Below are 17,239 nucleotides of genomic sequence, written 5' to 3'. Positions count from 1 at the left end.
GTTTTTGAGCAAATTGTAAATATTTTTGGACTAAATACATAATTTAAATATTTACCGACGTAGGTCATCCGGTTTTAAAACTGAGCAAAAATAAATAGTTTGAATAAAAGTTTATAGACAGAAATTTATTTTTTAACGTTTTAAGCAAAAGTTCATTTTTTTTTAGATTTTAATCTGCCCTTCTGACAAATCTGACCAATGCATACAAGGAAAAAATGTGTTCAAACACATATTTTATGCACACTAAATATAAGACCTATAGGGACAGCAGACTGAAGGTGTGTGAAATATAAAAACATCTTCTCGCCCTTAGACGTAAATGACGGTGACAGAGAGCAAATACATTCGAGTTAGGAGACGGATGATGCCGTATTTTGTGACGAAATATATTTCTCGTTTAACTGACGAGAACTTACAAATGACTGACTTTCATCAATACAGGAAAGGTTAAAGAATAAAACAAAGAAAATACCTTGAGATATCCAAAACTATCGGATTTCTTTCAAGTAAGTAAGTTCATTGTGGCCATTTCTGAGTGGAGCGATAAGTATATATTTCGTTTTGTGTCGACTTAAACTAGAGATAACCATCCGACCGTCGATCAGGTGTGTGCAACGCGACCGCTTGCCTTTATGACGTAACAGTGACGTCACACTCACGTGGTTCGAAAGTTGATGATGATGTCGACGACGAAGAAGATGTCGACCAGAAGTTCGATGACCGTGAGCGGCTCCTCGAAGTTGTAGCCTTGTGACGGCATAACAACCTTTGTTTCGTGACGTAACTGCAGAAAACAAGACAAATCTTATTCTGGTAAACGTAACGACCTCAAAGAACATTATGGGCAATGTTGCTGTTGTTTGGCTGCAATGCAATAATTCTCTTTTTTGGTAATTTTGTAGATTTATTTTTAACAATGTTTTTTTGTTTTGGGGGATGGAGTGCCTGTAAGGGACGAGTTATATTTTTTGTGCAATGTCGCGTATATTTTGAAAATTATACTAAAATATTTTCGAGATATTTTTATCTGTAGTCTTTTATTTTTATACTTTTAGTATATAAGATGGCTAACGCACTCTCGTTTTAATTATTAACCCTGATCATTCATATGATCAAGCATGTTGTACCTGGCTCGCCACAGAGCCACAGTACGACGTTTAGTGTACAAGTATACGTTTTATCTCTTGCGCGAATCAATTTTTCATCGGATTAACGCTTTTATAATTGCAGGCAATAAACAATACGACGCCATTTGGCCAATTTTATTATGAATGTCATTACAAGAAAGGTTAGACGCCAATTTCGGCTGAATGTCAAATACTTAGGTCAGAAAGGCATACTTGGCATAAAGCATATAAAGTACGATTTACAAAGTGAAATAACAATCTGACAATATCGTTTTACCCATAAATTGACCTACAGAGACATTGTCCACTAGCTTTAGTGGTATAAACTGTTTCGTTTGGCAAAACAAACGGTGGTTTATGTAGCGATTAAATAATGACAGAAAATCGTAAATAATAAGCCAGCATTTGAAGTTTCGACTTTATACATACCTGTTTGAAAATTGCGTGTGCAATCAACCATTTTAAGTTAGCCTATATTGTTTGAATTCAATCGACACCCACCTTTAAAACAAAGGCAGCAGTGAAAGGAGTAAAGATGGCGGTGTAGATGACCAGAATCAAGATCAGCCAATCCCAGACCGCCTGGAAAGTAAATGTGCATGAGGTTTAGTCTGTATGGTCGCAAATAAATGTTTGTGACATTTCAAACTGAACACAATTTACTAAAAATATTCATTACAGTTTTTGCTTGGTTATTCATATTTCCATTGTTTAACGACAGACATATTTATAAAGTTTCATAAAGATTTTGAAGTTAACTTTTAGAATCATAAAAACGCATTATCGACTAAATTGGAAGTTTACGTTCGATATTGGTGCTCTTAAAACGTCTATTTTAAATTTAAAAGCGTTAAACGGCTGGAACACAATGCAGACTTTATCGACTGTTTAGAGCAGGAGGTGCGGTTTTACTTCTTTTGGCCCCTTGACACCATTTTAATAGTCCCTGACATAAATTACATGTGCGTGTGTGTTTTACCTTGAATAGACTGTAGTGCAAAATAGTCCATTTATGCAGCTGAGGTGTTTGTAGTTTGTATTCGGGCAACACTTCGGCACCCAGCGACAGAACCTATAAAAAAAGAATAGAAAAATAGAAAATATTATTTGTTCCAGTTAACACAAAACTGGAAAATTTACATCTCGTCCAGAAAGTGTTTATGTATTATTTCTTTGATAACATGAAATGGTTAAAAATCAATACAAATTTAACAAGAACAAACATTTCGCTTGTGGTGCTGGAACCATTTTCACGAATCACCGAATTGACAAAATGTTTGAACCACACCTGACACTTTAGGCATTTTACAAGTTTTCACAGACTGGTGAGGTTTCCAACTCCATTTCACGAAAAGGTTTAAACTTTAGCAAGTTATATTGCATATTTCGGGGCATTTTGATCAAAGAGCGTAACATATCACCCGAAAACAGAGCTTACGAGCAATAACGTTTATATAAAAAAAAAAACAGTAAACTAGCTGCGAAACAGTTGGTTACATCAAGTGACCAATATTTAGTTAATTTCGTATAGGGTCCGGTACTCGATACCAATTGATAGCATCAAATCATGCTCGATACAATACAGCAAAAATCTGTGCATTTTAACTTTTAATATAAAGGTTAACTTAACAAACAAATTACGGTACATTACAGGGTTAACTATAGTAAACTGACTTTTACGTTCAAAATAGGTACTACAAGTTTTAAAAAAACATTACAAGCAGTGTAGAGAAATTCCTTTACTTTATCATAGGCAGTTTATTCATGTTCAATTTATGTTTGTTCAACTTGAGAACATTGAAAAAGAGCTCAAAACTAGCACACCGAACGAAAAGACCTTACGACCATCGAATCAACTGTTCGTCCATTGATAACCTGCTTCTTATTCCAGGTTATTATTTACTTATAACTAATGTTTGCCCTTTACTCGTTACACGACTTTTGACTGAGTTACCTGCGTGGCCGTCAGCGACTTTCGTCTCGACTCACGTGACAGTGACGTCAGCTCGGTAATCACGTGACTTCTACGGTTCAGTGACCCGGCGTAAGAGCGATGGCTAGCGGTGGTCTTGGCGAGCGAGGCTAGAGTATCAGCTTGTGGCAGACTATGAGAACGACGCGTAGTCACTCTAGGCATTTTACAGGCCTATTGTTGTTCAGTTTACTAGACCTTGGTATATGGTAACATGGTTTATTTCGACGCTGATCAACACTGAGCTGTGAGCCTGGGAATGGTAAGGTCCCGGGTTTTCTATAAATTGTCTAACCCGGGTATAGTACAGGTATCCAAGCAAATCAAACATTTCTAACTCCATAGAAAAGGTTTAAAACACCAACATACAATAACTTTTCAACATTGTTCGACAAAGCCACTTTTTACAATTAAACTGCAACATAGTTTATACAAAAAGCCAAAGTTAATTTTACGTCAATCGAGTTGTTTCAATTCCAACCACAACAAAAATATCTTCTGATTTCAGCATATTATATAAAATCAAACATTTGAACAAATTTAACGGTACCACACTTGCCATTTCGTTTACGTCTGCTATAACCTGTATAAATTCTTCAGACTATGACAACGACGGGTCGTCGCTCTTGGCATTTTACAGGCCTATTGTTGTTCAGTTAAGCTTAAACTAGACCTTGGTGATGTTTTTTACATGGTTTAGTTTAGTTCAGTTCTGGTTAACACAAAGTGGAACTGTAAGCCTGGGAATGTTAAGGCACCGGGTTCGATTCAGGGACTCGAATCTAGAAGAAACTGTAGGTCTTGAACCGCACCAGACAACGTACGTAACAAACCTAGTCATGTGCTACTAAGCTTCCTATTGAGGTGTGCGTAAAGGAAATGTATAACCACTCGCCTAAGCTTGATTCTTTGCAGTTCACTTTTGTGCTCGCGTTTGGGTGAAAATGAACAGAGCATCTGGACAGAAAACCACAAAGTGTGACGCTAATGTACGCAAAAATGTGTCTGCGGAACAGCGCACATTTTCACTGATTCGTACTTGGCAATATTATACAAATTATCAGAGTTAGAGTCAGAAAAGCCAGGGCTAGATCCAGATACAGAGCCAGAGGTTTAAAAGTAAGAAGTTGAACAGATGAGATAGAGGAGATAGAGGAGAGGATCGGAGGCAAAGAGTTAGATAAGTTAGAGAAGAACTGTTATAAAATATTAGTAAGTGTTAGATGGGAATAGTTAGAGGCACGTACGAACGGTTTAACTTTAAAATGAACAAATTTAAAAGAAATGTGCGGACCGCGTGCACAATTCGCATCTCTGTTTCTAGACCCGGGTTCAAATCCGGGTAAAGCAAATTTGGGTGTCAGAAGCAAACATAGGAAATTGTGGACAAAAACTAAGCAGAACCGCGAACAAGTGAAAACTCGGTAAATTGGACGAGCTCAAAGAGCAAAACAAACAACACCGTTTTCAAGCTGTCTGGATTTTCGATATTTATACACATGTGACGCTTAAAAATCAGAGCCAGGATGCCTTCCCAACACATAAAAATGGACAAAATCATCGTGAACAATGTAGCCGGCTTATAAACCATATCCAGAGTCCATCTGCACAAGATTTGTGATCTGGCCTTAGCAAGCTTAGGGCTCATAAACTCCCTAGGTACTGCAAACATTTATCCTTACATTTTCTAGTGTAAATGACCTTTAACCTGATCACTCATTAATATGATAAGCTTGCGCATAGGAGCAGCTTCTTAATCATGATTAAATTCTAAACTTAAAGTGTAACCTCCACCTGTCCTTAGTAAGTCCTGATAAAAGATAATTTGTTGCTCCTTCCACTTTGTCACTAACTCCTTTTTTCTCCCACTCTCTTCTCTTTTTCTCTCTCTTCTTTTCTCTTCACACTCTTTCTCTCTCTTGCCCTTTTCTCTTTCTCTCTCGCGCTCAATATTCTCTCTTTGCGTCTCTCAATCTCTTTAACCCTGCCTCAATTTCCTTGTCATTGTTTTCCCTTTGTTCTTCTCTTGTTCTTCGTTCTACTCATCTTGCCCAGTTTTATGACGCAACAAAGTGACGACAGCACGTCATCGAATTCATCTTAGGCAACTCATTAAACGTCGATGGCGCGTAGATTAAAGAAATTCAAAACGTCTCTCAAAATGTGACAGTCCAAACCTACCATTATTGAGGCTATTTATGGCTTCGACATTACGTCCATATAAGTACTGCATATCGAAAAAATTTAAATAAAAAGTGTTTTTTAGATATTACAATTTAAAAAAAAAAAAAAGCTATATGGTTTACAAAGCAACTTTTTACAATTAAACTCCAACATAATTTCTACAAAAAGCCACAGCTAACATTACGTCCACCAAGTTGTTACAATTCCAACCACATTAAAACATAGAAAAAGACATCGTCTGATTTCAGCTTACTATAAAAACAAGCAGTTGGACAAATTAACCCGTACCACACTAGCCTTTTCGTTTAATCTACCAGAACCTGCATAAATTCTTAAATTAACAGAACGGTTTGCAAACTATAGGGCTCAATATTACAGAAAGCAAATGAAATTTCCTTTATGAAATGAAAGAAAACTAGCTAAGGGGACTACTTCATGGTGTTCGTATTACATAGCCTCAACCCTTACAGACCTAAAAATTTCACCTCGCCCAAACACAGTGGAGTGACTAAAACAAAATTCACAACACTTTTCCGCAATGCAATAAGTACTAATAGGCTATGGATATCTCTTCCGTCGGCCTTCAACTGTGATAAGGACTACAGTCATCCTGATACAAAATAAATCGACAGACTGTCGAAAACCGAATCAATAGTAGCACCTGGATTAATGATGCCCTCTACCATTCGGTTGCGTTAAAACAAACACGTACGCGAAGCTTTGCAAGTAAGCTACACTGTCGACGTAAGCCCATAAACCAGTGGTTCTCGACCTTTTCTAGTCGCGTACTGCCTCGAAGGGCTGTTTAGTTTGATATATATACCTCCTGGTTTCAAAAAGAAATCATTTTATTTAGACGTTAGTAGGAATATGAAAGCCCATAAAAAAATAGGTAAAATTTTGCACGCTTAGAATATCTCCTTATTCATTTTTAATATCTATTATGCCACTTATTCTGTATCGGCTTAGACCAGGGGTTCTGAAACTTTTTTTACCGCGGACCCCTAAAATTTTATTTTACCCGGCGTGGACCACGGTAGGCGAAAAATTTCTATAATGACGTCATAAATTGACGTTACAATACAAATAGACCTTAGAAATCTGCCGATTTCGGTACAAAAAATGTGAAAATGTAACGGAGCCAACATTCAGTGCAAATCGTTTTAATTTTAATTAAAGTTATTTTAAAATTTGATTATCTTTTAAATGTATACTACTATTTGCATTAGGCCTTCATGGACCCCCTAAAACTAGTTCACGGACCCTCAAGGGGTCCATGGACCCCAGTTTAAGAACCCCTGGCTTAGAAATTCCTACAACGTTTAACTGCAACCATTATCTTAAGATTGATTCGAAATGTCCGCAAAACGTAAGCCCACAAACCAGTGGTATAGTCAACCTCCCCCCCCCTCCCCCCTTATTGCCTTCTACGGCCTTTCTAGAACCTGCTTTTAAAATAAAATCATTTCATTTAGACGTAGTATGGAAGTTGAAGACAATATAAAACATCATATGCTAAAAATGAATAAAGAGATCCTCTAAACGTGCAAAAAGTTACCTACTAGATATGGGTTTTTTTACTATGTCCAACTGAAACCTCTAATCATTATGTTCCAATACCTAAAATATATTTTGTTCAGTTTGGAGCATAATGGTTGGAGGTTGTAGTAGGACGTAATAAGAATACCAAAGCCCCTATAGAAGGTATCATTTTGTACATAGCTATGTTGTAAATGAATAAAGAGTTATTCGAAACGTTCAAAATGATACCTTCTGGATGGGCTTAGATATTCTTATTACGTCTTATATTTTGTTCAATTCAAGCCAAAAGTAAGTTAAAAAAACTCGCACTCAGTATATCCACGGATTTTAGAATTGCTAGGTCATTTACGTGGCAAAGAAATAGTATAACTTACAACACGTTATAAAAAGCTTGTGGTAATTTACCTAAACTTGGCAAAAACTCAATAAAACTTTTAGTTTCACACCTAAATATATCTCCCATAACCAGTGGTTCTTGTATCGCACGTTGAGAACTGCTACCTAAATAGTTTTGTGCGACTTGTCGAGAAACACTGACATGAACAAAACAGTAAAACACTTAGGAATGTTCTGCTGCCTGGTCTCGAATCCAATTAGTTGTTAAGTAATTTCCTTGACGAATATATAGGAAATGTATTTTTTCTGTTGAGTATTTATTTGGAACATGCAACCAAGCTTCATTAATATAAATTGACCATAACGAGTTCTTCAATTGATTCAATTCCAATTAAAATCAACCAATTAGACCCCGGGGAAGGCTTTTAAGCGTAACGATTTAAGCACTTTAAATCGAAAATTTTGACACATTTCTCCTTCAGTCAATGATACCGAACTATACGTTTGTTTATGGTTTAGCACTATTTTTTTTTCTAACTGCAATGGTTTATTTTGTGCTTAAAACATTTTTATTATTTTATTCTAAACTTATTTATACTTTTTTTTGTTATTTTTTTATTTTTTTTTAATCCTGTTTAAACTTTGTGGTTCTTTTTTGGAATTTTACATCTTTTTTAACCTCTGGTTTTTGGAATTTTACAAATTTTATATATTTTTTTAATTTTAGATCTTTTTTATATTTTGTATATTTTTTTAACCTTGCACTACTGTGATCTGATAAAAAAATCCTTGAATTCCTAAAAAAGCATAAGCTCTCCATTAAGCCTACCTGCAAAATCGCACACATAAAAAATCGAAAAATCACACACCAATATAAGAAATATGACGCAATATATACTGATATCACATGGGTCGATTAAAACTGTATCGTTTCAAAACATTTCGTCATAACGCACTAATGCAACGACTAAATAAATCATGATTTCCAAAAGACCCCTACAGTCCAAACTTTGCAACTTGAACGGTGACAAGCTTTTGAAATTTCGGCACCGTTTGTAATACCGCAAACCCCGCGCTAAACTATACCTAAAAATGTTACACTTTTGGTCAATCCTTTAAAGCAGTGTTTGTCAATACTAAGCGTATAAGTTAAACAGTGAAGCTTGGGCGATCCAATTCTCTTCACTAAACTTATTGTAAGCGATCAAACATAAGGAATTTGCTTTAATTAGTGTGAATGTGTTAAATATGAGACATGTCTTCGCATTGCAACCGCAATTGTTTGAATCTTGCTCAGAACCGACTGCAATAAATCTAACTACATAAAAATACTTCAGTCGGCGACCCAAGCAAATTTAAACGGCAACTCACTTTTCTGTTGCGACTTTGGTTTAAGGCTATATAAACATAGTGTTCCTTACACAGAAAATTTTCACCGATTAGAGTACCCCAAGATACAGCCTAAAAAACTTTTTTCGGTTTTAAGGAAAAAAAAAGTCAATTCTTCTGGCACTTTCTAGTCTTCGGCCATAAAAGATTACACGCATTAGAGAAAAACAGTGACACATTTCTGCCATTTCGAAGCATATATTCGCGGTATAAAAACAGATGACGCATATGCTACTGAAAGACAACCCATAGCTGCTTAACAAATCCTCTTTTTTAACTTAATAAATAAAAACATTTTAGTAACCACGATAATTTTTTTACAAACCTATATGAAACAGCATGGGCAGCGAACACTTAAGCTAACCTTAAAAGAAAACACTGTGGCGCATTTTAGTCATTGCCGTAACCAGGCATACATATTCGTAGCAGAAATAGCTTTTTAAAACTTTTTCACAAATACTTAATAAATAAAACGTTTTAACCACCACAGTTGTTTTTACAAACTAATAGGAGAGTTGCGGCCTCTCAAAATGTCTTATCCGCCATCACTTCGAAAACAATGACAAATTTCAGTCATTTTACGTATCCCTACAGCTGCCATACCAAGCATACATATTCGGCATTCGCGGCCGGGATACCGACAGTAGCAACGCTATGCGACAAACGGAATTTGCGATAAAAGTGGCGGCAGGACCGGGTGTGCATTATTCATGAATCCACAACACCGAATTCGTCCCAAAGGCAAAGCGTTAATACCTAATGTCGCGCTAATTGACCCAACTCCAAATCTATTATCGACCTTTCGCCCGTTCTGCCCTTGCTACAAATTCTAGATGCGCATGACACTTTCTCGCCACTCAAACGAGTGCCACGGAAATAATTTAAGGTATAATGGCTGGAGGTTGTAGTGAGACGACTGAGACGTAGAATGAATAGTTCAAAGACCATATAGATGTAGGTAGCCTTTTGTGAACGTTTCTAATAGCTTTTTGAATTGTAATATAAAGAATTATTCGAAACGTTCACAGAATTCCACTTACTTCTGTGTGGGCTTTAATATTCATTCTACATTTAACTACAACTTCCATCCATTTTATCGTCTATTTATTCGAAAGTGGACAAAATGCAACCTACTTCTGTATGGGCTTTCACAGTCCAAATGCGTCTAGCTAAAACCTCCATCCATTAATACCAAAAAATGACGAGTTGTTTTTTCCTTGCATTTAAATCTACTTTTCTTTCAATAGTTAAGTGCGTTAAACCACCGCCCAAGTCAGTAGTATTCATTCAACACAATAACTGTTTATCTTTGATAGCAAAACTTACACAATTTTTAAATTTCCTATTAAAAAAGGACATTTAAAACATTGCTACCTAAAAATAATTCCCAGTATCAGTAGGTTTTTACCTTTTTTGAGGTTTCCAAAATGCTAAGCGTAATTAAACAACCAAGCAATTCTCTTTACTGAACGTTCTGCAAGCTTAAAGTAAAAATACAAAACAATAATAAGCCAATAGCATAATTAAAGTCAAATTTAATTAACATGGCCTCTTTCTATTGCTTCGGTAAGCTTCTCAAATTTTAAAGCATCTTGCTCAGAACGGATTCCAATATACATCTACACAAATTCAACTGCAACTGCGACCCAACCAAATCAAACAACGATTCTCTTTAGTTACGAGACCGGTGGGCTGACAAACTCTGCTCTATATACTTCAAATGCCCCTAAAAGGGGGAATTTCCCTTGCAGCCTGCCCCATGAATGACCCCGTTCAAACTCACCTGGGTTACTTTTTCCGCCACCGCATTATCGGAAACGTTGTTCCGACTGAAGTTGTTCGTCTGAAAGTCCATCACCGAGGAGTAGGGGCTCCGGCGCTTCTGCTTGTGACGTAACAACACGGTGAAAAACTTGTTATGATTTAAAATTTTATCAAATCCGGAAAAGAGCTTACCTGATAACGCAGGAGGTCCGACTCGGAGTTGGAACTGACAAATGAAAAGGATTTCTCGCCTGAAAATTAAAAGGTAACAAATGAAAAGTCACAATCAAGTATATTTTAAAACAGGGGTGTCCAACTCAAACATGCCGGCGTGCCAATTTTTATCTTATAACTTCTTCCCCTGCCAAAGTTTCCTAACTAATTCTTTTTAATCTTAAAAGCGCCCTTTAACAAATAACAAAAACGTTTATTTAGTTACACATGGAAAACTAGTAGGAATTCGTTTTATTGCGGATAAGTGTCCGTCGGTGAGCCGACTTTTGCTTCTTCACACCAAGCTGCTGGCCTGTGAATGCTAGCCTCCACTCGTGATTGCCGCGATTGTTTTATATTGTGAACAAACAATGGCAATTGGCTCTATAACAAATTTAGTATTTCTTGACAATTGGCTGAATAACAAATTGAGCTTTTTTACAATTGGCTAAATAACAATTTTTTGGGGGGATTGCGTGACATTTTTCAATAGGTAGCGTCCCACATTTGGCACGCGTGCCGCTTGTTGGACACCCCTGTTTTAAAAGATAACATATATATCGATTAGATTGAATAAAATAGTAATGTTTTGCAATAATATTAAAAATTATGCATCAATAAGTTTTAAAATTACAACCACAGCTCTATGCGTTTAATGTTTAGCGATAACAATTATACTACGAGCTTAAACCTATAAAGCTAAAACAAGGTAAAAAATGTTTTTTTAACGATGCTGCAAACATACAAAATGCCACGTTAAGATTCGAACTCACGTCCTTGGGTATACGCGACCATTAATTTACCGACTGAGTTATCAAGCGAGGTCGCGCAAATCCAAGGGTAGTGAGTTCGAGATTCACAAAAGCATCATTTTAAAGTAAGTTCACTGTATATTTATTACTTAATATAAACCACGAATGTGTGATTTTAAGTAACTTTGAGGTAAAACAAAACTGGTTACAGCTTAAAATCATTGTTTACTTGTTTAAAATAAAATAAAAACAGCAGATCTCTCACATGAACCGACCGACTCACAGTTTTTGGCCGAAAGAAAGCTCGGCGATTTCAGGTCGATCATGGACGCCACCTGGCGGATGCTGTTGGACGACATGTGCGACCGCATGGAGGAGGTAGGGATCGGAGGCAGGTCTCCGCCTAAGATATACTCGGTTAACAAACTACATCGCATAGTTTTCATAATTGTCAACATATTGAAAGCTATTGGAAAGAACTATCTTGGATGTCTTTAAACTTTTAATTTCCTTACAGAACAACCGTGTAACTCTCCTGTTTGGAACTTCTGTTCAAAATGATTTGTTGAATTGCTTACTGTTATGATGTACGTGGTTCGTTATATACCGCTGTAAATACACAAAGACATTACCGACGCTTTCTATGTTTGTTTTTTTGATAAAGTCGATAAAACACTTTGAGTATAACTGTGCTTTAAATTCAGAAAATCTCGCAATTCATAAAGTTAAGTGGGCTGGCTTTTAGCCCAACCTGTCGCTTTTTGATAAGTGCTATTTTTTATTCTCATCCGTCTTTCTATTTTATTGTTTAAGGGTAATAACAATAATAATAAAAAAATAATAAAAGGGCATTTACAATGCTACAAAATAAAGCACTGAAATTATTTGCGAATTTGACAAAAACATGTGGACATAGAAACGTATTAGCAGTGAAATTAACGTATGTTGCATTAAGTGCAGAAGTTGTCCAACAGTAAATCTCGCGTATTATTTAACTCACTTGTAAGTGTAAAAAATCGGAGAATCTTACTGCTGGATTTATTTACAAATTATGGCAGTTTTATTACCTTTTAAATGTAATGTTGGGGAACGGTTAGTTAAAAAGTAAATTCAAACGCCATTTTTCTCACCATTAGCTTCCGGGGTAAGTGCGATCAAGCTCGTCTCATCCATTTTGCTATTCCCCATGAGCGCAGGCGTGGGAACCGTAAGCAGATGAGAGGTAGAACAATCTCCGGACGCCTCTTCTTCGTCTGTGAGCAGCAAAAGTTAAAATTAGGGATGAAAATAACTGTGCTCGCTTAATTTGTATTTAACCTGCATTTATTCCACGATAAACAAACGCAAATTTCTTTGAAATGCAAAAAACACGTTTTCGCAAATAATACCTAATAGCCCTATGTGTAAAACCGTAGTCGATTTATATGTCAATTATAGAAAACAAAATCTTCATTTCAATATATAAAAATAATGTTGTTTCGTTCAAATTACTTGTACAGTACACTTACTTATTTTGCGTAATACAGTACGAAATCGTCATGATTTAGATAATAGTTATGCTGTTCAACACAGCAAGCATAAAATTGTACTGTGCGCTTGAAAAAATTTGCAAAAAGCATTAGTTTTTTTCAAATATTTAAACTTCATTTAGTAACACTATGCACGTATCTGCAATGTAGCCTGATAATGAACATCAAGCCGAAAATTTCGAGTAGATCGACATCATCTTGATCAAGACGTTTCGATACGAGCTTGTATCATCATTTCGATCTACTCTACCTTTTTGGCTTGATATTCATTATCAAGCTACATTACAGATCCCTGCGAGGTGTACCTAAGTATATAAGTGTATATTTGTTTTATCTATTTAAGCTATTTCGTGAAAACTAACCTTTGTGACGTGGTGGGAGGGCTAGCTGTAATTTCTGGGGGGTAACTTTCGAAGGGGGGCAGATTTCGGTTTGGAAGCCGCTTGCGCTGCGGGAAACTTTAGGATGACCTTGAAAAAACAACAAGGTTAAAACAAAAAGGATAATATATAAAAAGTCGATCCTATATGCTGTGTTTGCAATGCAACATTTATTATATTAAAGTGAAATAGACAGGGTTGTCACACAGTTTTATAAAAAAAATTCATCCAAAGGCTTTCCAAAAAACGTATGGCCTTTCAAAGGCCTAAAGTGGATTCGCTGGACGTTTCGTTTTTAAATATAATTCGAAAACAAATCGGCAACACAATATCAAATAGGTAAAAAAAATGTTTTTTACCGCTTTTTCCTAACACGTAACGTTAAGCTGATTTTTTGGGGACTTTTCAATGCACAAATTATTTCAAAGACATTCAAAGGATTTGCGGCAACCCTGAGAATAACAGGGATGTCCGACCACATTTAAAGGAATTACATATTTCTTGATTTAAAATAATGTAACAGCAAAATAATCTAGCAAAGCTAGCAATTCAGGTCAGACACATTAACCAGATCTTAAAAAGATATATATATATTTCGCCAACTAAGGCATCGTCAGTATATCTGAATAAAAACAAACGCAACAGTATAAGAAAGAGTCAGAAAACATTAAAGTTTAAATAAAACAAAGTAAAATAACTAAAATATAAAAGCTGTTAAATAGTAATGGCATCCAAGTTGTACAACCCCTGTACAGAAGCAATAAGAACGGGTCGAGAGAAACGCGGCAACGCAAAATAACGGCACAAAAACGGCAAGGCAAAAAGAAAAAATGGAGTAGAGGCGTAAGAAAACGATAAGAACTAGACAACTACTTAATTTGGGGCAGTACCATTTTTTGAATATTGATTCTGGCTTTAATTTTGTTAAGCCATCTATCCTCACAAATGTCTAACATGTGGAACGGTGGCTGGGCAACAAACTGAACAATATAACAGCAGGAAATTAACGGTCTACAATCAAGTATATCGGGGTGGGATATGGCGTAGTGATGTTGCAGTGCGGTTTTGTCACTTAGACCATCGTGTCGAAATGCGTTCCATAACGAACGATGGGTAGACCAACGGGTGGAAAACTTATTTTTGGTTTGCCCCACGTATTGTTCTTTACACAACATGCATGTCGCAACGTATATGCCGTAATCGCGGCAGGTAAGCGCTTCCTTAAGCGGTATAGCATGGCTGCGTGTGGCTATGTGTGACGTTGAGCTCACCATTGCGATGTGTTTGCCGAACAGAAAATCTCTTATAAGTGATGCTTAATGTGCTTCTCAGTCACATTAACTGAAGATGATACAAGTTCGTATCGAAACGTCTTAATCAAGATGATGTCGATCTACTCTACCTTTTTGGCTTTGCAATTTATTATCAAGCAATCAGAAAACTTTGTGGGAATATCTTTCAACGCAACTTTTTTCTTATAAACGATCCGGATAACTGTCTGGTTATCGGGGGTTGAATATCAAAATTTGTTTCGAGCATATTTGACTTAATTAAATTATCTTTAAACAAAGAAAACCCTAAAAGTGTTTTCCTGAACATAAAAAGTTTTTCTAAAATCGCTAATCACTGTAATATTACTCGATATTGCCTAATTTTACGTCACTATACACGTGACCGTTGTTCACTGACGCGTGACTAACGCCGAATTGTGCGCTTTTCGCATTCATTCTATTATACGTCTTACTGATTAGCGGCTTGAATCAACGCTCCGTTTATCGTATGTACTGCTGAGATTTGTGAATATACTCAACGGGCAATTATCTACCGAGTGAAGTGACTTTGTCTAGAGTTCAAGAAGTTAAGGACAGGTATTTTAGTGACCTGTTCCTTTGGAATCAGATTAAGAACTTGCAAGGGATTTAGCCAGCTGTCGGTTCTCGTCTACAGAGCTAGCGCATCTTTTCATTGATAAAAAACAGATAACACCTACCAGGGGTGACATTATCTGTATTTTTTAAACAAATTAACAAAACAAGTAAAATATGTAACTGTCTTTTCACACTGCATCTTAGTTCTCACTGAATGCTACTGAATGCTACTGAATGCTTAGCCAAAATAAAAATAGCAGCGCTTTCGATAAATTCTACAAAACCAACCGGTACCAGCCCAATTACCTGACCACATACAGCGCAAAATACAGTTTTCATTAGTCACGTTTGGTACATCTCATCACCTTTTTTTGTCCACTCTGCCTTGTATATAGCGTTGACCAGCACACATAAGCTTAACTTTCATGCACTTATGGAATTGGGATTTTGAAAATGAATAACGAGAATACAAAACAAAGCTGGCGGCATCGAATTTATATCTTTTGGTTTTTGCTTTTGATTAATTTATCTTAACGTATTGTATTCAAAAACGTTTCGGACTAAAAAATGCACTAAGTTATTCACTTTTAACTTACCGGGAACTTCGGTGACATGCGACCAGCTAGTGACGATCGTGTTGTGGTTGTTGGGTCCGTTAGACGGCGCCCCAGGGCTGGACGGGAGGCTCACGTTGCGTCGAATACCCTGGTCGTCCCTATCTTGGTTGCAAACCGATTTACGCGAAGAACTTAACCTTTTAAAATACAGCAGCTGTATTGTGAGACTTTGAATGGGCAGAAGTGAGTTGGAAAATATAGACAGGAGTTATTTTTTTTAGCTTTTTCTATGCAATCATGTTAGAAAAGCTTTTTTGTCGATTTACGCGAAGAGCTTGACCTTAAAGAGAAAAGCAGCTGTATTGTGAGACTTTGAATGGGCACAAGTGAGTTGGAAAATATAGACAGGAGTTATTTTTTTTAGCTTTTTCTATGTAATCATGTTAGAAAAGCTTTTTTGTCGATTTACGCGAAGAACTTAACCTTTAAAATAAAGCAGCTGTATTGTCGGACCTTGCATGGGCACAAGTGAGTTGGTAAATATGGACGGGAGTTATTTTTCAGATTTTTCCCATGCAATCGTTTTGGGACCAGGGTGTGTTACCTAATTTGGCAGATTTTCCTCGTAGCATTGTTTTATTTACCCGATACAAAATATATCAATAAAAAACAAAAAATATAAGATGAATTTACACATTTTTTAAATTTTTTTCTCACGTCCAGTTTCCCGATATAACTTTAATGCTTTAATTACTACTGTTCAGTAGATTGAAAAAAAATGCTTACCTTTTTAGGCTTGTCAGAGCTGGTTTGGTTTGCTCAACTAGAAGTGCAGGAAGCTTTAAAATGCCTAAACAGAAAACATAATTTAAATTTACATATAAAACCTACAAAGGGAGTACTTTGATCAATTAGCAGACTGAACGAATAAGGCAAAATAAATATGACAACGATGACGCTTGACTAAACGGACATTTGAGATTCGGCGTTCGTCGTATTTAAAAAAAAGGCAAAACCGATTGCATTTTTACTAGAAAAAGACGATCTCTGTATAAATAGCGTGCAAATGTATTACAAACTTAGCTTTAAAGCCACGCAAAAATGGTTGTGTGGCGCAATATTATACACATAAAACCGAAGCCCTTAAAGCACCGGGTTCGAATCCCAATCGGGTGAAGACTCACCAGATGCTGTTCTAAATAAACATTGATATATGCTTTAAGGAAAATTCGATATAGAGTGTACCGGGTTTGTAAAAACGAAAGATGTAATTGTAAGTAAAACTAAACTGAACAAATACAAAGTGCTGGCATCGTTAATGGTCCGATCCTTCAATGCTATTGTTGTATTGAACATAAAACCGAGGGTAATTGGAGCACCGGGTTCGAATCCCAACAAGGGAGGAAGACTCACCTGATCTGCTTCCTCTTTGATCCTGGCTCTCGTGGTCGACTTCAGTCAGTGTGAGGACCACGATGTCAATCTGTTCATTCCTTACCGGGGCCACTACCACGTTACATACAAACGGAGTTCCTGGATTAAATGAGGAAGTTGGATTAGGATAAGTTCTTAAACCATGTCAACTTAAGGGCCCGAAAAATACGGAATAAAACCACAAAAAATACG

At 36.4% G+C, this 17,239-nt stretch overlaps 1 protein-coding gene across 1 annotated transcript in view; it reads right to left on the bottom strand.

Moving 5' to 3' along the window:
- Positions 1-17,239, bottom strand: part of LOC146162736 (voltage-gated inwardly rectifying potassium channel KCNH6-like) — a 46,469-nt gene that overhangs the window by 15,896 nt on the left and 13,334 nt on the right. Inside the window, exons 4-14 of the mRNA XM_083385284.1 lie at positions 17,027-17,146; positions 16,400-16,463; positions 15,653-15,810; positions 13,171-13,278; positions 12,410-12,532; positions 11,563-11,682; positions 10,507-10,565; positions 10,334-10,435; positions 2,107-2,199; positions 1,629-1,709; positions 660-784 (exon numbers count right to left, since the gene is read on the bottom strand). Of these exons, the coding sequence (XP_083241410.1) occupies positions 660-784; positions 1,629-1,709; positions 2,107-2,199; positions 10,334-10,435; positions 10,507-10,565; positions 11,563-11,682; positions 12,410-12,532; positions 13,171-13,278; positions 15,653-15,810; positions 16,400-16,463; positions 17,027-17,146 (1,153 nt within the window). The remainder of the gene's footprint in view (positions 1-659; positions 785-1,628; positions 1,710-2,106; positions 2,200-10,333; positions 10,436-10,506; positions 10,566-11,562; positions 11,683-12,409; positions 12,533-13,170; positions 13,279-15,652; positions 15,811-16,399; positions 16,464-17,026; positions 17,147-17,239) is intronic.

The sequence above is a fragment of the Ascidiella aspersa genome, chromosome 3 (genome assembly GCF_963924565.1).
Source record: "Ascidiella aspersa chromosome 3, kaAscAspe10.2, whole genome shotgun sequence".
NCBI classification, from domain to species: Eukaryota; Metazoa; Chordata; class Ascidiacea; order Phlebobranchia; family Ascidiidae; genus Ascidiella; species Ascidiella aspersa.
The sequence above is the reverse complement of the archived record's forward strand: the minus strand, read 5'-3'. Positions and strand labels throughout refer to the sequence as shown.